The 22963-nt window shown below is 46.5% G+C and overlaps 1 protein-coding gene across 4 annotated transcripts in view; it reads right to left on the bottom strand.

The window, feature by feature from the left end:
• The window catches only part of LOC138292875 (cAMP-dependent protein kinase catalytic subunit alpha), a 731647-nt gene that overhangs the window by 335579 nt on the left and 373105 nt on the right, over window positions 1-22963 (bottom strand). For all 4 annotated transcript variants that reach the window (XM_069231720.1, XM_069231721.1, XM_069231719.1 and 1 more), the window contains one exon: window positions 16044-16172. In XM_069231720.1, the coding sequence (XP_069087821.1) occupies window positions 16044-16172 (129 nt within the window). The remainder of the gene's footprint in view (window positions 1-16043; window positions 16173-22963) is intronic.

The following is a 22963-nucleotide window of genomic DNA, read 5'->3' as shown; positions in this document are numbered from 1 at the left end:
GCGTTGGAATCGGGGAACAATGGCGAGGGCGAGGTTGGCAGAGCGGAGTTGGCGGGAGGGGACGTAGAAGTTGAGTCTGTTGTTCAGGTAGGCGGGTACGGCGTTGTGTAGTGCTTTGTGCGCGTGGGTGAGGAGTTTAAAGGTGATCCTCTTGTCCACGGGGAGCCAGTGGGGGTCCTTCAGGTGGTGGGAGATGTGGCATCGGCGAGGTATGTTGAGGATCAGGCGGGCGGATGCGTTCTGGATGCGTTGGAGACGTTGGATGTCTTTTGCTGGGATGCCTGTGTAGAGTGCGTTGCCGTAGTCAAGTCTGCTACTGACGAGGGCCTGGGTCACCGTTTTTTTGGTTTCTGTCGGGATCCACTTGTAGATTCTACGGAGCATGCGAAGGGTGTTGAAGCAGGAGGAGGAGACTGCGTTGACCTGTTTGGACATGGTGAGGGCGGAGTCGAGGATGAAGCCGAGGTTGCGTGCGTGGTTGGCTGGAGTAGGGGGGGGTCCCAGCACGGTGGGCCACCAGGAGTCGTCCCAGGCCGAGGGGGTGCGTCCGAGGATGAGGACTTCCATCTTGTCGGAGTTTAATTTCAGGTGGCTGTTTCTCATCCACTCGGCGATGGATTTCAATCCCTCATGGAGGTTGGCTTTGGCGGTGTGTGGGTCATTGGTGAGGGAGAGGATGAGCTCGGTGTCGTCGGCGTAGGAGAGGATGCTGAGGTTGTGCTGACGGGCCAGTTGTGCGAGGGGTGCCATGTAGATGTTGAACAGCGTTGGGCTTAGCCAGGAGCCTTGGGGGACGCCGCAGATGAGGTTGGTGGCTTTCGGAGCGGAAGGGTGAGAGTCGGACTCTCTGGGTTCTGCCGGAGAGGAATGAGGAGATCCAGTTGAGGGCTTAGTCTTGTATTCTGGCTTCGTGGAGACGAGTTAGTAGGGTGCGGTGGCAGACCGTATCGAAGGCAGCGGAGAGGTCTAGGAGGATGAGGGCTGAAGTTTCGCCGTTGTCCATTTGCTGTCTGATGTCATCTGTGGCAGCGAGGAGCGCAGTCTTGGTGCTGTGATTGCATCTGAATCCGGATTGGGAGGGGTCTAGGATGGAGTTGTCCTAAAGGTAGTGGGTGAGCTGGGCGTTGACGATCTTCTCGATGACCTTCGCTGGGAAGGGGAGGAGGGAGATCGGGCGGAAGTTTTTGAGGTCGTTGAGGTCAGCCTTGGGTTTCTTGAGGAGGGCTTGGATGTCGGCGTGCTTCCAGCTGTCCGGGAAGGTCGCAGTATCGAAGGATAGGTTGATGATCTTACGAAGTTGGGGGGGCGATGGTGGAGTCGGCTTTGTTGTAGACGTGGTGTGGGCAGGGGCCTGAGGGGGATCCTGAGTGGATGGAGTTCATGGTCTTTCGGCGTCATCTACGTGGGTCCAGGTGGTGAGGCGGTCGGCGTAGGAGGAGTTGTCGGGGGTGGGGTCTGGCGGAGGTGTAGTGTTGAGGCTTTCGTGGATGGCGGCGATTTTCTGGTAAAAGAAGGTGGAGAGTGCATCGCAGAGTTTCTGGGATGGTGGGACGTCGTTGACGTTGGCGCTGGGGTTGGAGAGCTCCTTCACAATGCAGAAGAGCTCCTTGCTGTCGTGTGCGTTGTTGTTTAGGCGTTCTGTGAAGTGAGAGCGTTTGGCGAGTCGGATAAGTTGGTGGTGCTTGCGGGTGGCTTCCTTGTGGGTTGCCAGGCTGTCGGGTGTGCGCTCGAGAAGCCATTTTTTCTTAAGTTTCTGGCAGGTGCGTTTGGAGGTGATCAGTTCGTCTGTGAACCAGGCTGCTTTTTTCTTTTCTTGGTTGACGGTGGGCCTCTTGAGTGGTGCAAGGGTGTTGGCGCAGTTGAGTATCCACTGTTGGAGGTTGATGGCGGCGGAGTCCAGGTCGGTAGGGTCGGTCGGCGGGTTCTTGGCGAGGGTGCTGGTCAGTTGGTCCTCGGTGACTTTGCCCTAGCGGCGGTAGTGGGGTGCGGTGGTGTTCGGTGTGTTTCTTGAATGTGAAGTGGACGCAGTGGTGGTCGGTCCAGTGGAGTTCGGTGGTGTGGCTGAAGGAGATGTGGTTGCTTGCAGTGAAGAGTGGGTCTAGAGTGTGACCGGCGATGGGGGTGGGTGTGTTGACCAGTTGTCTGAGTCCGAGGTTGGAGGCCAGTGATGTGGTGTTGGCGTCGTTGTTGTTCTCCAGGTGGAAGTTGAGGTCTCCAAGGAGGATGTAGTCCGTTGAGGCGAGGGCGTGGGTGCTTGCGATGTCGGAAATGGTGTCACTGAAGGGGGCTCTTGGTCCTGGAGGTTGGTATATGAGAGTTCCTCTGAGGGTAGTGTTGGGGTCCATGTGGATCTGGAAGTGAAGGTGTTCAGCTGTCTGGAGGGTGTCGTCCGTGTGGGTGAGGATCTTGAGGGTAGATTTGTGGACGATGGCTATTCCTCCACCGATTCCGTTGGTGCGATCTCTTCTGGTGATCTTGTAGCTGTCAGGGATGGCGATGGCGATGTCTGGGGCCGAGGAGTCGTTCCACCAGGTTTCGGTCAGGAAGGCTACGTCTGGGGCGGTGGTGTCTAGCAGGTCCCAGAGCTCGATGGCGTGCTTTCGTGCAGAGCGTGTGTTGAGGAGGATGCAGTGGAGGTGGTTGGTGTTGGTTGTTGCAGGCTTCCTTGTTCTGTTACAGGTGAAGTTGCAGGTACGGTAGGAGAAGGGTCCTTTGGTGTGCTTCGGAGTGGCCTGGAAGCAGGCTGTGGAGGAGCCAGGGTTGAGGGCGAGGAGTTCACTGGCCGAGTAGCGAAGGCTGGTGGTGCGCGGGCGTGCGGACCAGGGGGGGTGGCGCTGGGCGCGGACGGGTGCAGACGTGCTTGCCTCTGGCGCACCTCTGGCGCGGACGCGCAGCGCCAGCCATTAAGAAGGGAGGGGGGAGGGAGGAGCAGCTGGGAGGCAGCGGTGAATGGGGGTGCAAGGGGGGCGGGGCCGCAGGGAGGCAGCAGCAGGGGAAGCAGCAAGGGGGAGCGCATAAGGGGCGAAAAACCAGGTAAAAAAGGCACAAAAGTGAACGATAAGCACAAGTCAAAAACAGTCACAAATACGGTAAAAAGGCACAAAGTACAAGCGGAAAACAGCAATCAGAAGGGGCACAAATGGGGGCAAGAGCGCAATGAGGCAAGGCACTGAAAAGTAAAAACACTTACAGATACGGCAAAAGCGGCAGATAGCACACGGGTCTAGTGAAGCTTACCAGAGCCCACTAGACACCAGGGATGAGGCGCAGGAGGATGCCTGCGGGTGGAGGAGGGCCTCGAACACGCTAGCAGCAGCGTGGGCGGGGGTCAGGGGCACGAGACAGCAAGGTGGTGCTGCGGACGTGGGGGGCGAGCTCTAGACCAAAAACATCAAAATATAAATTTAAAAATAAGCATTCACAAATAGACATATTTACACACACACACACATATATATATATGTATATATATATATATATATATATATACACACACACACACACAAACACATATACCCATATAAATATACAATTTCATCGATATATACACGTCTACAATATACAGATGCACACCCAAGGAAATCTTGGTATGACCATACAGGCAACGGGAGGTGGGTGGCAACGTGAGGAATCCACAGGTAGCTAGTGTATCCACCAGAAAAGGCGTTACCGAAGGTAAGTAACTTGTTCTTCTGATGGATACAACTACATGTGGATTCCTCACCTAATGAATAGAGTCCCAATGCAGTACCGCACGCGGTGGTGAGTGCCTGAATGGTCAAACCAATAAATCCTGCAGCACGGACCGTGCAAAATGGTCATCCCTCCTAACTTCTGAATCCAAGCAATAATGCTTCGCAAAAGTGTGGAGGGATGCCCAAGTTGCGGCCTTACAGATGTCAACCACAGGAACACCTCTAGCCAATGCCGAAGAGGCCGACTTAGCCCTGGTGGAATGGGCTCTAATTCCAACAGGAGGAACCTTCTTTGCCAAAGAATAACAGATTTTAATGCAAAGAATGACCCACCTGGATAGTGTTCTCTTGTGGACAGCCTTGCCTTTCCTCTTCCCCAAGTAACCGACGAAGAGCTGATCCTCCAGTCGAAACTCTTTCGTCCTGTCGATGTAAAAGCTCAACGCTCTTTTAGAATCCAGTGGGCGCAGCCTCTCTTCCTCCTTTGATGGATGAGGAGGAGGATAGAAGGACGAGAGTGTTACAGACTGCCCTACATGAAAGGGTGTAACAACCTTCGGTAAGAAAACCGCCTTGGTCGTCAACACCACCTTGTCCACATAAAAGGAAGTGAACAGGGGCTTGACACAAAGCGCCTGAAGCTCACTCACCCTCCTAGCAGATGTAATGGCAACCAGAAAAACTGTTTTCAATACTAACAACCTTAAGTGGCATGAATGCATCAGTTCAAACGGCGAACACATCAGAAATGTTAGCACTAAATTTAAATCCCACTGAGGCATAATAAAGGGAGTGGGAGTAAGCCTATTAGTTAGTCCCTTTAAGAACCTTAAAACTATAGGGGACTTAAATAAAGAGGGTTGGTTAGGAAGGCACAGAAAGGCTGACAGTGCCGACAGATAGCCTTTAACAGTCGCAAATGCACAACCCCCCTGCGCCAAGGATAACGCAAATAATTAAATGTCAGACAAGTGGGCACGCAAGGGATCAATTTGCTTCTCTCCACACCAAGTCACAAATTTAGCCCACCTGCTAGCATAGATAGATTTGGTGGATTGTCGCATGGCCGATAAAATAACGTCCACCACTTCTGGTGGGAGAGAAAAGGAACTCAGATTGCCCTGTTCTATCTACAGGCATGAAGGTGCAGTCCCTGGAGGTGGGGGTGTACAACCTGCCCCTGCGACTGCGAGAAGAGGTCTGCCCTGTGAGGGAGACGGAGCGGAGGCACAGTGAGAGTTGGAGAAGATCTGTTTACCACACCCTTCTTGGCCAATCCAGAGCTATCAAGATAACTTGGGCCCGGTCTTGGTGAATCTTCCTCAGAACCAGAGGGATCAAGGGTACGGGGGAAACGCATAAAGCAACTGGCTGAACCAGGACATCTGAAACGCATCCCCCAACGCTCCTTGCACCTGATAATGGAGGCTGCAGAACGACGGGCAGTGCGCCTTCTCCCGAGAGGCAAACAGGTCCACCTGAGGAAACCCGCACATCTGGAAGAAGTAAAGGATCAGGTAAAGATGGAAATGCCACTCGTGATCGGCCGAGAAGTGCAGACTGAGACTGTCCGCACGTACATTCAGAGCTCCGGCCTGATGGTTTGCTACCAAGCAAATCTGATGGTCCTGAGCCCAGGACCAGAGCCTCTATGCAGAGAAGGTACGACCCTACTCCTCCCTGCTTGTTTATATACCACATCGCGGTAGTGGACAGACTGACCGCGAAGGGAGGGGAGGAAAGCCTTGAGAGCCAGACGTATCGCCCGCAATTCCAACAGATTGATGTGAAACATCTGTTCGACTGGAGACAAATGACCTTTGATCTCCAGGTCCCCCAGATGAGCTCCCCACCCTAGAGTTGAAGCATCTGTTATCACCGTGGCCACTGGAGGAGGCAGCGATAACGGCCGTCCTTGGGAAAGGCTGCCGCCCGCAGCCCACCATCGTAGATCCGCTGCAGTGTCTCTGGAGATCTTTATCAACTCCTCGAGATCCCCTTTGTGTTGAAACCACTGCCTGCGGAGGCCCCACTGAAGAGCCCTCATGTGCCAGCGTGCATGAGTGACCAACAGAATGCATGAAGCTAACAGACCGAGCAGACGAAGGACCATGAGGACTGGAACTACCGCTCCACTTTGAAACATTGCAATCAACGCCTGAATGTCCTGAATACGCTGAGGCAGAGGAAAGGCCTGATTCAATGTCGTGTCCAGTACTGCCCCTATGAACAGGATGCGTTGAGAGGGCTCCAGAGGAGATTTGGGCACGTTCACCGAAAACCCCAGATCGAACAACAACTGGGTTGTCATCCGCAGGTGATGTGGCAGGAGCTCCGGAGACTTGGCTTTGATCAACCAATCATCCAGGTAAGGGAATACTGCTATCCCCCTCCTTTTGAGCTCTGCTGCAACCACCGCCATCACCTTCGTGAAGACTCGAGGTGCTGAAGTAAGACCAAAAGGAAGGTCAGCAAACTGATAGTGTTGCGACCCCACCAAAAACCGGAGATACTTCCTGTGAGACATGAGAATGGGGGTATAAAAGTAAGCATCCTGCAAGTCGACAGACACCATCCAATCCCCTTCGTTCAACGCCAAAAGAACCTGTGCTAGGGTCATCATTTTGAACTTTTCCTGCTTGTGGAACCAATTCAAAATCCTCAGGTCCAGGATAGGTCTCAACCGACCATCCTTTTTGGGGATCAGGAAATATCTTGAATAGCAGCCCTGACCCCTCTCCTGCTCTGGAACCAACTCCACTTCACCTTTTGATAAACGGACTAGAACCTCCTGTTGTAGTAAAAGGAGATGGTCTTCCACACAGAAGGATAGACGGGAAGGGATAGGAGAGGAAAACTCCCGAAAGGGAAGAGTATAACCTTTCCCCACAATATCGGTGACCCAGGAGTCCGATGTTATTAACTCTCACATGTGGAGAAACTGAGACAATCTCCCCCCTACAGGAGATGCATGCAAAGGGAGTGATGGAGGACTAAGGCTGCTTTCCCTGCTGCACCCCTCCGGAAGAAGAGGCAGAGTGCTGCTGGGTGGCCCCTCTTGTACGAACCCTCCCCCTTCCCCAAAATGATCTATAGGGGTGAGCCGTAGTAGGTTGCTGTCCTGCTGACTGGAATCTCCCCCGAAAGGAAGAGCCATGCCCAAACCCCTGAACCTCCTAAATTATCTCAAAGGAGTAGAGGTGGAAGCTTGCAAGCCCAAGGATCTTGCCGTGGCCCTACTCTCCTTGAACCGCTCCAAGGCAGAGTCAGCTTTTGTCCCGAAGAGTTGATCTCCATCAAAGGGTAAGTCAAGTAGGATTGACTGCGCATCGGGAGAGAATCCTGAAGATCGTAGACACGCATGCCTTCTTGTTGCTATGGACATGCCCATAGCTCTGGCCATGGAGTCAGATGTGTCAAGTCCAGTTTGGATAACCTGGGTCGCAGCTGCCTGAACGTCTGCCAATATGTTCAAAACCTCCTGAGGCAATCCAGAGTGTGTCTTGGCCTCGTCCATCAGGGCATAGATGTACCTGCCCAAGATACAGGTAGCATTTGTCGACTTCAGGGCCATACTGCATGAAGAGAACGCCTTTTTTGCAGATTGGTCCATTCTCTTGGATTCCCTGTCCGAAGGAACCCCTGGAAAAGATCCTGGAGCAGTGCGGGAAGAGCATGAGGCTTGCACCACCAAGCTCTCTGGAGTCGGATGTCTTGACAAGAAAGCTGGATCACCAGGAGCCACCCGAAACCTCCTTGCAACAGACCTATTCATTGCCGTCGAAGTCACAGGCTTCTTCCACACCTCCATTATCGGGTCTACAAGTGCCTCATTAAATGGAAGAAGCGGCTCTGCCACTGCTGAAGAAGGGTGCAACAATTCCGTAAGAATGTTAGTCTTTATGTCAGCAGCTGGAAGAGGAAGATCAAGAAAATCCACTGCCTTTCTCACCACCGAATGGAAAGAAGCAGCTTCTTCGGTGTACTCCCCCGGGGATGCTAAGTCCCACTCCGGAGAAGTGTCCAACCCACTGGACGTGTCCAAGCCCTGCAGGTCTCCCAGGGGCTCTACAATCTCACCCTCTTCCAAGAGATGCTTCTCATATTCCTGCTCCTCAAGCAGCCTCAGAGCCAATCTCCTGGAGCGGAGCCTTGCCTCTATTCTCAGCATCGATAAGGCACCTGCCGACGCCGAAGACCTCGTCTGCGTCGACCCTCGGATTCATCCGACGCCGGATCCATCGTGCCGTAGGCTTCTTCAACGTAGATTGAGGTTGTGGCGAACTCATCGGCACCAGGGCAGCAGATGTTGTCGGCGTCACAGGCCTTCTAGGTGACGCCATTGGTACCAGCACAGAACCAGCACCCCCCGTAGGAAGGAAAGCCATGAAGGGCATCGGTCTGTATGGAGCCGGAACACCCATGCCATACGCCAAAGGACCTGAAAGTCCAGACTGGCCACCACCCGGAATCATGGTGGCGAAGATGTTAAACATCGCATTAAGAAATGCGGCAGGATCTGTACCTGGCGCTGGGAACGCCGGATATCCCTGCAGAGTTGGCACCTGAGGCGACACCGGTGTCGGTTCGGGCATCTCCGTCTGCGCCGGTGAAACTGCCGGATTCTGATGAGGATCGACCTCAAAGACGGACAGAAGAGACGTCGGAGAAGTAGGAGCCTTCCGAGGCGGAGGTGTTACCGTCAGATTAACCTCCCATATCTTTCAGCGTCGAGCTGATGGCAACCTCGAGCGGGATCGGTCCTTACTTGAACGACGTCGTGATCCATGCCCGCGCCGGGAGTCTCAATGACACCTGTGCGATTTCGAAGATTTAGAAGAAGACCTACGATGGTGATGTATTTCCTTCTTCTTCGATTTCGCCAAGAATAACTTGGCCTCCCGCTCCTTGTGTGCTTTCGGATTCATACGCAGGCATGAACCGCACGCCTCGACTTCATGGTCAGAGCTCAGACACCACAAACAATTTTCATGTGGGTCTATCACCGACATTCGCCCACCACACTCCCTACAAGGTTTAAAACCCGATTTTCGTGGCTGAGACATTGTAACACTCGAAGTGAAACAGTATCTCCCTGGTAGCCTCGAAGAAAAAAACGTTACTCGAAGGAACGGAAAAAAGGGAACTGGCGTCTGCACGCCGACGAGGACCTCTTATTGCCTGGATGACATCATACGGCGTTGCGTGGGAGTCGGGCAATTGTGACGTCATCGTTGACGTGCAGAGCTAGAAGAAACATTTCCACTGGATGCTGGCGCATGGGGAAAATTCTTTAGGTGAGGAATCCACAGGTAGTTGTATCCATCAGAAAAATGTTTACTCACCTTCTCATCTCATCTGCATGATGGTTTTCTAATCCTAGGACTTGGTTTGCTATCAACTCTGTTTTGTTATTGACAGCTTGCAAATGGATTGAGCTAGCTTGGAAAGTGGATAAGACACTGTATTACCCACGTCCCTGCTTGTACAGGTACAACATAGTGACATTGTTTTTACGACAATCAGTAGAAGGGGTGCAAGAGTTGCCTCCTCAATATGTTCTCGCTGGGCAACCACTTAATCCCTTTATGGACCTTCTCAGTAACAACCACTAGATCCTCCCAGAGATTTGTAACCACTGACTAGTCAGCTATTCTTGAACTGGTTTTGTGTGCAACCTTGTATTTGACATTAAATAGATATAAGAACCCATCATACCCAACAGTTTCATCATGGTCCTCAGTGCCAGAGAGCAAAACCTGTGGTAAAGGCGAGCCTGTTCTTGCAATATCGGTGTTCCTTTTAGAGTTGAAAAAAACTTTGCTTTCAGGTTACTGAGCTCTGCTCCTTGCAAGGTTTTCTTCATTTCTGGAGTGGGAAAAGACATCTTCTGGTTTATGGAGAACTCCAGATAGAGAACCGCAGATGGAAAAGGAGGCGGACTACTCTTAGTAAGTTTTCTTTTTGTTCATGGGATGTGCTCCCCTTACCTGCCAGTTGTCCAGAGGAGGATACACATTGATAGATCGTGTCCTAAGGTGGGCCGCAACCACCGCCAGTATTTTGGTAAATATGCTTATAATTGCATTTATGTCAAGAGACCACCCTTTTAACAGGTAATGCACCCCCATTTAGCACAAACATGAGTTATCTTCTGTGTGAAGGGTGAATCAGGACCCGGAAGTAGACAGTTCCTAGGTCTGTAGAAATTTCTTTTTTTTAAACCAGAGTATTACCTCCTGTAATGTGGTCATCTGGAAACTTTTCAGTTTGCATAAGCCTGGGTGAAATTTTAAATACCCCATAGCAATTTTGGTAATTTTGGATATTAAAATCTACGTGAATCACTAAGATTATGCAATTACCCCCCCCCATCACGTAAATTCAGGGAGAAATTTTAACGCAAGATGTAGCATTTCATGTCGATTTTTTACCCAAGTGGTGGTAGGTAGGTAGTAGGTAATTTATGAATGCAAAACTACAAGTCTGAACGCAAATAGCAGTGTGTTGAAAGTGAGTGGCAGTTCCTTTAATGTGAGTGGTCAACAGACATTTCAGGTACATTTTTTAACCCAATCAGCCTGTCCTGGTAATTTTTAAATGCAAAACCGCAAATACGAACGACAGTGGGAGTATTTTTAATATGAGCAATCGGAAATCAATTCAAAATTACATTTTTGAGATTCATTTTAATCTGCACTGCTAAGATAATTTGTTCAGTACAAGATGCAGCTTGCGTAATTATGTGTAATTTTTCGGTAGTTTCTTGTAATTATGCTACCCGAATTTACACAAGTTACACCCCCCCCCATAGTTTTGTAAAAAACTGACACACCTCAGGCCCACTATGGTGGTCATTCTGACCCTGGCGGTCTTTGACCGCCAGGGCGGAGGACCGCGGGAGCACCGCCGACAGGCCGGCGGTGCTCCAATGGGGATTCCGACCGCGGCGGTAAAGCCGCGGTCGGACCGGCACCACTGGCGGGGTCCCGCCAGTGTACCGCGGCCCCATTAAATCCTCCGCGGCGGCGCAGCTTGCTGCACCGCCGCGGGGATTCCGACCCCCCCTACCGCCATCCAGATCCCGGCGGTCGGACCGCCGAGATCCGGATGGCGGTAGGGGGGGTCGCGGGGCCCCTGGGGGCCCCTGCAGTGCCCATGCCACTGGCATGGGCATTGCAGGGGCCCCCGTAAGAGGGCCCCTACATGTATTTCACTGTCTGCTGCGCAGACAGTGAAATACGCGACGGGTGCAACTGCACCCGTCGCACAGCTTCCACTCCGCCGGCTCGATTCCGAGCCGGCTTCATCGTGGAAGCCTCTTTCCCGCTGGGCTGGCTGGCGGTCTGAAGGCGACCGCCCGCCAGCCCAGCGGGAAAGTCAGAATTACCGCCGCGGTCTTTCGACCGCGGAACGGTAACCTGACGGCGGGACTTTGGCGGGCGGCCTCCGCCGCCCGCCAAGGTCAGAATGAGGGCCTATATGCCTTAGTTTGTGTTTTTAAGTATTCCTCAGGTTGGTGTGATATAAAGTCTTCAATGTCTTCCCAATGTTGATGGATATATCTGTTGACAAAAACATTAGAGATGGTGATGCGTCACTGCAAAGCAGCTGTCTCCATTTACCTGTCCACTGCTTCTACTCTCTTTCAATCTTTTTCCAGAGTTGGAACCAAATATGCTGGTGACGTGGCTCTTTCTTGCAGTTGAAAGTCAGGTTCCACATTAGATTAAGTGTGTTTAGCATCCAGAGGGGAGATACCCAATACATCTGCTCTATCCTACGATCTTAGCACTACCTGCACCAACTTTGGTGAAAAACTACAACAGCTTAAGCATAAGCGTACTGCAATTACCAGGATGCAATCAGATGAACTGTGCTGGGATGAAAGGCAGAGTGCTCTCTCCCCCTTGTATTTTCAAAGTTAGTTATGTCAGAGGTTTTCTTATGAGTGACTTTTTCTTTAAACCCGGAAGAGTCTCGAGCTTCAACTACTGCAAGCATTTTTGCAACAAGGGCTTCTACTTTGGCACGTCGTATTTTCAATCGAAGACATCGGCTTTGGCAGTTTCGCAGGCAGATAGAACACCTTGTCTTTCGATGCACCAGTGATTTTTGGGATGGGGCACTGTAGACTTGGTCTTTTATAAGATGGGAATGTTCGACGTCCAGATGAATACTCTCAAGGACTAGGTCCATGCAGTATTGAACCTGAGCTTCCTGAGCCTCAATGTCAACAACTTCAAAAAGCCAATCTCCTCCAACAACGGAGTGTTTGTCCTCTACTTCTCAAACTCCAATATCCTAGCCATGCATTCTATTCTCAGTAAGCCTTGTCCCTGTGGGTTAACAGATTTTGGTTTGAAAAGGGAACAATCATAGCGGTTGTTGGACTTATGGTCCCTCGTCATACAGAATATACATACAGGTGATTCGTCACTAAAGGTGCACTTCCGATACCAATCAGGGCAGACATTTGAAGGCTTTGCTCCTACCTTGAGATGTGTAGAGGAATCTCAGGGACCCCACCTACTATCAAAAGCATTTGCAGACTGCATTGAAAATATCTCCGATAATCCCCCCCAAAATATGATCTATCTTCAAGAGACAGTGATTCTTTAATTTTTTTGGCAGTTTACAACTATTCCTTTACAGTTTTTCAGTGTTTTTGAGCTCCCTCGGTGTCCCTCCAATCCCAATGGTGAAAAAAAATCTAAAATGGTGGTCAGTTACTGGGCCATGAGGGGCTTACAGTCAACATAATACTTAGGCTCCAAGAACGGGGATACCCACCAAAGGTAGTAAACATTTTTTGAAGTATAACAATTTAGGACCAAACCACTAGACGGCAGAAATATGTATGACATTTAAATCTACAAACTACTGCAGGCCGCAAAACAAATATTCTATCTTCTCACACTTCTCCCAAGTAAACTGTATCACACTTGTACAGCTGGGCATTTAGCCAACAACAGTAAAGGTCTTACAACGCAATGTGGAGTCATCAAAATGTTTGCTTTGCAAACTGACCCATTTTGGGGATGTGGGTAGCTGCAGTATTTGTTTGCCACAAAGGGAAACCAATTAAATCTTAAGCACCTCTGAAAATTAGACACCCATCCTTTTTGGAACCATTTTTCCCATGTGTACAGTGGCCTTTCTGCGTCTTAGGCCCTCCACAATCTGCCCCCAGATGGGACAAAAAAAGACTGATGGACCGACAATGGGATTGGGTGCATTGCTTGATGGCCGAGTTGGCCACTCTAGGCTCAGACATGAGGTTCAGTTTTTAATCGGGGAAAGTGTGGGACTGTTGGATGGTAGGTACTTCCGGGAACTTTCACTCTCAGACATTTGAGGAAAATGTGTGATTTTAGCCAATGTCTGAAGAACATTCTGGGTAAGAATGCGTTGTGGGATCCACACAAGCTATACTATCCTAAATCTTCATTGGTCTCTAAGTTTCATTTATGTCCAGAATTCATAGGGTTCCCTGGTTGCCAGCTGACTCAGAACACGATTAGTGTAGCCATTCACTGTGGCAAGTGAGAGGAATTACCACCTCTGTCGTGACCCATTTGTCAAAACCACACCAACAAGAATCAAAATTTACTCATGTATGCCATGGAGGTAAGAATGCACCAAGCCCATGTTGTGGGCAGAAAGACAGTTTCTTTCTAGTAACCCCTCCTCAATATGACCCCAGAGGGAGTGGGAGATGGACAGGAGGGAGCGGCGGCGTCGGGCGCTAACAGAAGGCTAATAGCCTTTCATGGCCTTTTTGGGTTTGGGGCAGCACTAGTTGATGCCAGGTTGGGCTGATCCATCTTTTCATTATTTTCGCTAGTGTTGACTGTTAAGACTTTTGGGGCAATTTTGGGGTGGGGTGCAGAGCGATGGCAGGGTGGGCTGCCCTCGCTGCCTTTTTTTGGTTTCCTTCCTAAAGTATAGTTGGGTTTCTGCCTCTCCTTCACCGAGGGGAGCAGAGGGGTAATAAACCAACCTAATTTGCTCCCTGCTGTTTTGGGGTGAGGGCCTGGCTCAAATGCCATGGAGGGCCGCTCTAACCACTGGCCTTTTTTGGCCTGTTTCCAGTGGAGTTTCTGTCCCCTGATGGGGCGGGTGACCACTGAGGGTAAACCACTCACTCACCCATCACAAAGGTGTAGAAAGACTTTTCCTTGAGATGGGAGCACTTGCCCAAGCCCTGGACAGGAGGAGCTGGGGATTTGCACCTACCATCAAACAAAAAGAGGGACTGGGAGATTACTGGTCCAGTGTACGTTCTCCCTGAACATAAAACTAATCGAAGCACAGAGTACACTGTTCCAAAAGAATAAATCTAGATAGGACGCCGAATAACGGTAAAGTGATAGGAGAGCCCTCACGCGTCAGTGAAGACGCTAAGCATCATCATTGGGCTTACTCCACGTCAGACCGGCACTGCAATATCTGACGGGTCACCACTCGAATGGTGGTGACTCTATACCGAAAATTGGTAGCGCAGATCCGTTGGTATCTGCAGTACGTGCTGACAAAAAAAGAAGAAAGGAGAGTGCAATGTGGGATAAAATTGGCTCTGTACATCCAAAGACTAAATTTAATAATTCAAAGCGGCTGTCAGGCCAAGATTAAAACCAGTGGAGGAGTTATGCGGAGGAACTAATGACCACCGTCACTCCTATATGGGGGGAAGGAAGAGAAATACTCTAACCTAACACTGAGGGGTCGACATGTTTCGCGCTCATGCGCTTCATCAGGACCAAGATTCGTCACTTCTCCTACAGAAGAGGGTACAGTGTGTGCTAAAAAGTCACTTACTGTGCGTAGGTAAGTCGTCAAAGTCAGACACTCAATAGGTCGCCCATCCCAAGTTGAAATTAGGCATCTTAGGGACGCGTAGCCCTCTGACACACGGAGAATGCACTGTATAGAAGCATAATAGCAAACATGTTTGAATTTTTTCTGTCGTCCAGCCGTTAGACCTACCCAGGCACGCGTCCCCGGGTAGGTCTAACGGCTGGACGACAGAAAAAATTCAAACATGTTTGCTATTATGTTTATCTGTAGTCAGATATTGCAGTGCCGGTCTGACGTGGAGTAAGCCCAATGATGATGCTTAGCATCTTCATTGACACATGAGGGCTCTCCTATCACTTTACCGTTATTCGGCGTCCTATCTAGATTTATTCTTTTGGAACAGTGTACTCTGTGCTTCGATTAGGTTTGCACCTACCTCCTGGGTGTTTAGTAGGTGGATCCGTGCTTGGGGATCCTGGTTTTGCAGATCTATCTTCAAGAGACAGTGATTCTTTAAAGTTCCACTAGCGGCATTGCCTTCTTTCCAGCTGTATCTCTCCCCCATTGAAAGGTGCACCAGGAGCAGTTACACCCCAGAGCACTGATGAAAGTGATAGTAGTTTGCACCTTATGATGTCGACTGCTTTCACTCTTGTCAGCGTGACACTAGCATGCTGCACGTTACAGTGACCAAAGCTCTTCTATTGTATTTATTGTATTTATGTATTTTATTGTATGTATATTGTAAAAAAATAAAATCCTTCTGGTGCTTGCAGCAGTTCACCACCTAACATGACAAAGGTATTACAATGAATGTGAACGGTTCGTACACCAGATTACAGAGGTTGAGGATGAACCTCTAACAGAGCCAGCTTCAGAAAAGACAGTAGGTAAAAAAACTACTTTTATTTTACATTTTTACTAATTTTATTTTACATTTTTACAAAATCATTGCTCTGTGACGTGAAGTGCATTGTCAGCAGCAGGAATCTCACCAGCAACGAAATGCTACTATGAATAGGCTGTTCAAGGGATGTGGCCAACGCGGCAATATTTTTCAGTTGTTTCTCTCCAATAGCAATGACAAGATTAGGGGATGAAGACCAGTCTATTTATTGCCAACAGTACCCACAACAAAAGGCTCATGGCCACCTCCTTTGGAGATTAATTATTCAAGTTAACAGAAGGGAAGTTAAATTTCATCATCTTCTTCAATCCTAGGTTACTAATGGAAATTTACTGAAAAATACAGCAATGCCACCAAGCAATGATAGGGACTACAATGGATTGTTAAATCATGTCTGAGATAAATGCATTACATTTGAAAATCTTATACATTATAAAAGAGGATTTATATTTTTAATAACAAGCTTGAAATGGACTGAACATACAAAACAACAGAACATAAGCTCGGCATACCTACAAGCTTCCCATTCTTCAAAATATCAAGCCAACAAATTAATCTCTAAGCAGGCTTTTTATGTCAATGCATACTTGAGTCGTGTAATAAAGAGTGTACAGCCAATACAGTTACTGCCAATGCCTCACCTTCTGTTTGTCTAGAATCTTCATGGCATAGTGATGTCCGCTTTCCTTGTGTTTCACCAGCATCACCCGACCAAATGAACCTGTTCCTAACGTTTTGATTCTCTCAAACTGATCCAAATTGGCTGTATTCTGAAGGAGGGAACAATAAGAGAATATTACACTAAAACATCCACAGAATACAGAATGCACCGTCATTTATCAAATAATTGAGGGTTATATCATAAGAAGCTAGTATAGTGCAGTGGATGTCTGTTTTTAAACAGTTGTCTGCATTTTACAGATTAGGTCAGAAGAACCTCTATAAAATGATATCCAACAGGGCAGGTGATGGTTTCAATGCAGAAAACCTATGACGAGTCAATGTGAACCACACGTCTGCATTATTCAACATGGAAAGAAGCCAGGATACATATTTGTAAGAAATCAACTCAAAGGAAATTTGTGATTGCCTATAGAAGATGTCGCAAATCTATGTGGTCCCTGAAGCATGGAATATCACAAATTTGATCTTTTTCCCTCCAGCCTCTGTTCGGCTTATAAAAGTTAAATGGATAAACTTTGGTACTCCAACTGAAAGCATGTGAACTGTACTACAGAAACCAAACATATTTAAGATGCTGCTAGTTATTTACATTTGACCGAAGGAATTAACACTGTTACACATACTCCACAGTGGTTGTTTACAATAAGGCATATAGCAAAGCATGCTAACTTAGATGTGTCTAAAAATGCTATATCTAGCTGTAAAAGGACCATTGAAGGCCAAATTCAATTAATATTAGTAGGGTGCATCAGGCTAAAAACATGGTAAATACCCTATTATTGGGGCAGACAATAGATAGGAAGGCACCCGGAACTTCATCTTCATTTAAGATTTGATTGATCACAGATTTCTGAATACCTGAGCTAAGTTTAGATTCATCATTAAAGTCATTAACAGTGAATAGACCCTTACGCACGTAGGATCTCAAAACACTTTTAAAAATACATACCGATATTCAAAATTCCTCAGAAAAGCCTATTGTTTAATAAAAGATAACTTTTAGGAGCTCACCAATAGGCTATATTGGCCTATTCTTCATTTATTTTTCTTAAACCAAATCCAAATAGAATCACCGGCTATCTTTACAATAGTGGCAGTAAAACTCCCTTCCACAAATCTTTTAAAAAACAGTGAGGGAAACCAGCAACACTGTAGACAGAAACTACAGTCTCGAAGGTCCGGAAAACTGCTTTAAGGAAGCCTAGTGATTCACTATTCATTATGCTCAGTCTGTTGCTATTGGGTCAGCTCAAAGTTTTTCAGATACATTTTATCCTGCTATGAGTGTGCTTTTTACCTTGTACCTCTACCTGACCAAGTGTGTGGAAGACGGGTTTCCTATTACATTAAAGCAGGGAAACAGTGTCTCCCCAAATAGGTTTATTAACTAAACTGTTCCTCCATGGCATAAATGACAGGGCATAGGGACTCACAAATATTTTCCCATGGGACAAAAAATATGGTCAGTGGTGTGACTGAGGGCCAAATGGACCTTAGCAGGGTGGGGTCAGGGGTGTAAGGTGGGAATAAGGTAAGCAAAGCATGTACATGTGTGGCGTGGAGTTGGTTAAAGGGTTTTATTCAATACTGGATGCTAAATTAAGTCCTAAGTTACTGGGAGAGTCATATATTTAACAACACTGTTTTATGCTGTACCTGACTTGCTATCCCTCTACCTGGAGTAGGCATCCTCAACTACCTTTAGCGAGCCAAGTGTACAAGGGAAGAAACTTGATTACACAATTGGTATTAAATAGAATCTTAGGTGTGTTAATCTCTTTATGCCTTTAGTCTCTTATCTGTAAACATTAGGAGTGCTTACAAATAGGATCAGTTAAAATAGCTAGTGCTATAATAAAATCTTTCACAAAGACACCTCAACAAGGTGAGCAGTTCACTGCGTTTGGCAGTCACATTGTTCACTCACTAAAAGTGATGTAGAAAGAAAGTAAGAAAGAAAGAAATCTTAAAACAAGGAGTCCTTCACTGCCACTACCATACTGTGTGATAGATGTGGGCAAACCACTGAAGGCCTGAGTCAAGCTCAAGCCAGATGCCTGCCATCAGCTCAAGGTTCTCTTGTGTCCTGAGGCCGAAACCAAGCTGATCCTTCAAGTGGCTTCTGTCTACCACCACGCTCTACCGTCTTGTAGCAAGAATTCAGGAAAAAACACTACTTTTTGATGTAAAAAGAGAGACGAAAAGTGATACCTCTCTAGTATCTGACTTGCACAAAATGAAACCAGAAAACTATGGATCAATCCTAGCTTTTTAACCCTGGTTAGCATTATAGGCCTTTTTTGAACATTGAACTGTGAGTGTTTCATGGAGTTCACCGACTATGTTTGGTCTTTTTTTTCAAATCATCATCAAGGGAACGAAGGACACATTCCCCTTCTCCTTTCTTTCCTTTTTCCCATTTCCCCAGCACAGCATACTTCTTTGAGATTAGGTTTCATACGCAGAGCCCGAGGCACACACAACCACAACAATATGGCCCTTGTTTAGAACGCAGTTAAAATTACCCATGCAGGCTTGTCCTGGTTCTATATTTTTCCTGTTTCTACGTTTACAGTCTTATGGATATATATTTTTCAGCAAACTTGGAGAGAGAGACACGGTTCTTTCAAGAAGTTTAAACGTTAATTTACTATCGGACAGCATGAGGCAATGTTAGCCAGAGTTTTCCCCATAGGGGTTTGTGTTCTTACACTAAGAGTTTTTTGAAGGGTTTGGCAACGGAAACAATGAAGAGTGTTAATCACTTTGTCGAATTCTAAGTCACATTATTATGACAATCAACACACCTGTAATCACTATCAGTATCATGATTGGCCTTGATTACCAATTATGGCTTTAATTTGGTAGTAATTTTCCGAATGAAGGGGGAGTACTTGGAATCTATGAAATGATGCCAATACCTTTTTTTGTTTTTGTTTTGTTTTAACAACCACTCTTCCGACTATCCAGGAAGGCAGTGGGGGATTGTCCCAAATAGGTAGTATAATGTTTCAAATACTACTCCGTGAAGGGGATAAGCATGTTGTGCCGATTTCAAACATTAGAACAGACTCCGGGTCCATTTACCATAAGGGTGAATTCCTTCATTTGTGTACATTCTTCTCGTGCTTCTCATGATTTCAATGCATGTTTAATGTAATTTTCAAGATATGGTTTATGACAGGATTGTTTTTACAACTATGTTTGTGAATGAGACCGTGTTCTATGGTTTGGAGTTTCTAAGTTTTACCACATTCATGTCTATTCTATTATCATCGGAACGTGATTGACCTTGTTTGGCAATATCAACCTTGATCCTTTCTTTATGGTGGTGATGGCTAAAACCAGTACTTTTATGTTTTTTTTTTTAAAGAATTATTTTCCCCTGATGAAGGGCCAGAGGGGCCCGAAATGCATTGGGAAGTTACCACAAATGAAACAGACAACAAAGACTAAATTAACTCACCTGTTCAGAACACACGTTTTATTTTGTGGCCAGAAGGAATACGTTTGATTTATGGATTCATGAGTAAACAGGTTTAAAACAATTGTTAATGATGGATTACATTCATCTATGGAGGAATTTTGGAATGCGGAGAGCGGGCATTTTTCCTGTTTGGGACAGCGCTGCTCATTCACACCAAGGATCAGGAGATGATACCCTCCCGTACACAAATAACTTTGCACAGCAGCTTATTAACTTTGGACAACACAGGAGTGCATTGTAATTTTACTTATTCAATCCTATCTTTCCAATCTGAACAAACTGTGTGATCCTAGGCAACGGTTTTATCTCACCTGATCTCCTTTTTATTCATCATCACATCTGAAATAAAAGCTTGAAATAAATTAGCTCGGGTTGTGCACTGCATGAGCTCGGGTTGTGCACTGCACACAATCTTCTTTTGCGTCTGATTTAATAAACTATAATGTTGTTCCATGTAGAACAACAACCTGCTAGGCCACCTACAAAGTGAACATGACAAGTGATATGCCTCTTTGTTCACTAATGGCATTATTGTCAGGGAGGAGGAGACATACATGTTTCTAAGTTCATGCTTGAAAACTATCACTTCTAATGCCTCTCAATGCACTGATGCAATATGACTAAGATGGAACAATTCTGCATTTTAAGGAATAGGCTATCAATTATATGTTTACTTATTTGTTGCATGATGTCTTTAAAAATTACGGTGTGCCTTAAGATAACAGGTGCAGGACCCATTCTTTCCTTTTTTTTTTTTTCTTCAGTTAACATGATAATACAAGTTTATCTGTTTAATTTAGCTTTCTCAATGTTAGTGTTCAGTATTGTGAACACAAACGTACTGATGCTGTTCACCAGAGGGCAGCATGTAAAGATCAGGAGGGCCATACTTTGAGTAGCCGTGTCCCACAGACAGACTCAATAAAGTAGTGTCTTGTGAAGGTGAACACCGAATTCCAATTGGCCGCATTATAATGTCTGCAAATCAAATGCTATTTAGATCTGTAGAAGTAGCCTTACCCATATATTTATTAGATAAGGACTTGTTAGCTTTGGGTCACAAGAACAATACGTCAACAATCTTTAGATATCACGAGTGTGAAGAGACCTTCCTGCAGAGGGCAGATTGTGAAAGAATGTACCTAAGGTAACTGTCTAATTAATACGACAATTCAAAACTACTTTGGCCACAGCACTAGGATGTGACTTCATTACTGCTCTACACATTTGAAAAACGTTTAAGGTTCATGAAGGTACAAACCTGAAATTCACTGATACCCAAATGCCGAAGGAATAGTTACAATGAAAACTTTCTTCAAAGTTAAATGTTGAGTAAGACTGTGTAAAGAAGTTTTAAAGTGGGTACCCATTAAACTCCCAGAGAGGGAAAGAATTATTGATTGGTAAGAATACCTTTCTAATCCTAATTAGAAAGTCTCAGATGACTGGAACCCAGAAAAGAGAAGTTTGTGAAGAACATTTTCTGCAAACAACAGGTGCAAGATGTACCTGATAATTGAAGCCACAATTTAAACAAGTAGCAATGGTACATTAATATAGATTCAACATGGCACAGTGTAAGACCTATATTCTCTATATGCACCATGTGCGAACTTTAAAGGATAGGGTAGGAAGTTCTGGAAGAGGGGTGCTCGCTTCAGTCTAAGGGGCTGATTTAGATCTTGGCGGAGAGGAATAATCCGTCACAAACATGATGGATATCCTGTCTGCCATATTACGATCCCATTATATCCTGGGGGAGTGTAATATGGGGACAGGATATCCATCACGTTTTTGACTGAGTATTCCATCATTCGAGATCTAAATCAGGCCCTAAATGTCCTCAGAATCTTGTAGAAGATGTACATATCCACATTGGAGGAGGCCAGGAGTCAAGCTGTTAAAATCGGGGACAGAAGGTTGGAAGTACAGAATCCGGGATCCTGAAACCCCACAGGAGAACGGGTCTACACTGCACTCGTGAGGGTGCTCCAATAAATGTAAAAGGTCGAATTATCATCACTCCTGAGTCCAACCCAAAGGTACTGGAATCATTCTGGCTTCAGAAATGGTTAATTTCCTGATCCACGACAGTGCCAAGGGTATCGGAGCAAAGATGTATAGGACACCTATCCCAATCACTTTAAAGGGCATGTCCCTTTGTAGCTAAATAGCTAAAACTGTAGGCTAAGACTGGGCATTTGTTGTTGGTTGCAGCTGTGAACAGCTTCATTTGCAGAAAAAAAAACAATTTTCAAATGCTTTCTCCTAGCACTATGACATTTAGAACCCTTTTAAGGTTCTCTTGAATGTTTTTGCTGAGGCAGATCACCAGAAAGATGAACTGCTGTTATTTACAGGTTTCTGGCTTGAGCTGTTTACAATTTGTCCATCCTGAGACGGGAGACCGCTAAAATGACCAGACCTGGCTTGCTGATAGCCGAATTGTTTTCAAAGGAGTGACGCTTTGGAGGGATAACTACAAGTCTCTCCACAGAATGAAATACTCTTGCCTTTGAGATGTCTAACATTTCACTCATGTAATGGATGCATCTGAACGAGGTGCATATGGAACCAGCTTGGTTGACATGCTGGCCCAAACCCTGGCAGATGCAGGTTGTTATAGCTGGTAATGGTGTGAAGCATGCTGAGAAGCCAGAGGTTTACAAAAGGAGCAGGGGTCATCTACCTAAATGCTAATCTTTGTAGCTAAGGTGGGACTCTGTTCCTTAAGACACTATTGGGTTCATACAATACATAAGAAAATACACCCAAACCTCAAATTGACAAACCACAAACCATGTATTGTATATTTTGTACAGAGTTTCACATCCCTGATGAGGTCGTAAAGGGCTGTAATTTGCATTGGTTTCTTGAGCAAGCATTTGGAGTTTATGGCTGAATAGGTTGTATGTTGTGGGAAATGTTGGTAAGGTGTGTGAGGCTTAGAAGTGTGATCTAAAAGTGGCGTGGTGGTAGTGATGCACAGAAGCACCAAATGCTTGAGAAAAATGTAATAAATGATGAAACAGCACAAGCAGATCTAAACCTTTTTACCTAACAGTTGAAAGACAGTATGAGAAGAGCAAAGTTTAACAACTCTCTGGGAACAGTAGATGCTTGAAATTATTTTTATTCCAGCATGGCATATGTTCGATTTCTTAACGGTTTGAACTGAAAAGCTTCTATTGATTCAAGATGTTTTTGAAGGAATGAATGGAGAGAAGAATGTAAAAAAATGTTCCTGAGCTGCATCAAAACAAAAGTATAGAAAGAGACCCACTATCCACTTGGTATCACTACCTCACCAAACTGGGTCTGTGATCCGGCCTGATTTGACCTGGAACACATTTAGATGGTAGGATGCTGGCCTACTGTTGTAGCCTATCC

The sequence above is a fragment of the Pleurodeles waltl genome, chromosome 4_2 (assembly GCF_031143425.1).
Source record: "Pleurodeles waltl isolate 20211129_DDA chromosome 4_2, aPleWal1.hap1.20221129, whole genome shotgun sequence".
Lineage (NCBI taxonomy): Eukaryota > Metazoa > Chordata > Amphibia > Caudata > Salamandridae > Pleurodeles > Pleurodeles waltl.
Note: the sequence above shows the minus strand (reverse complement) of the source record. Positions and strands in the feature narration are given on the sequence as shown.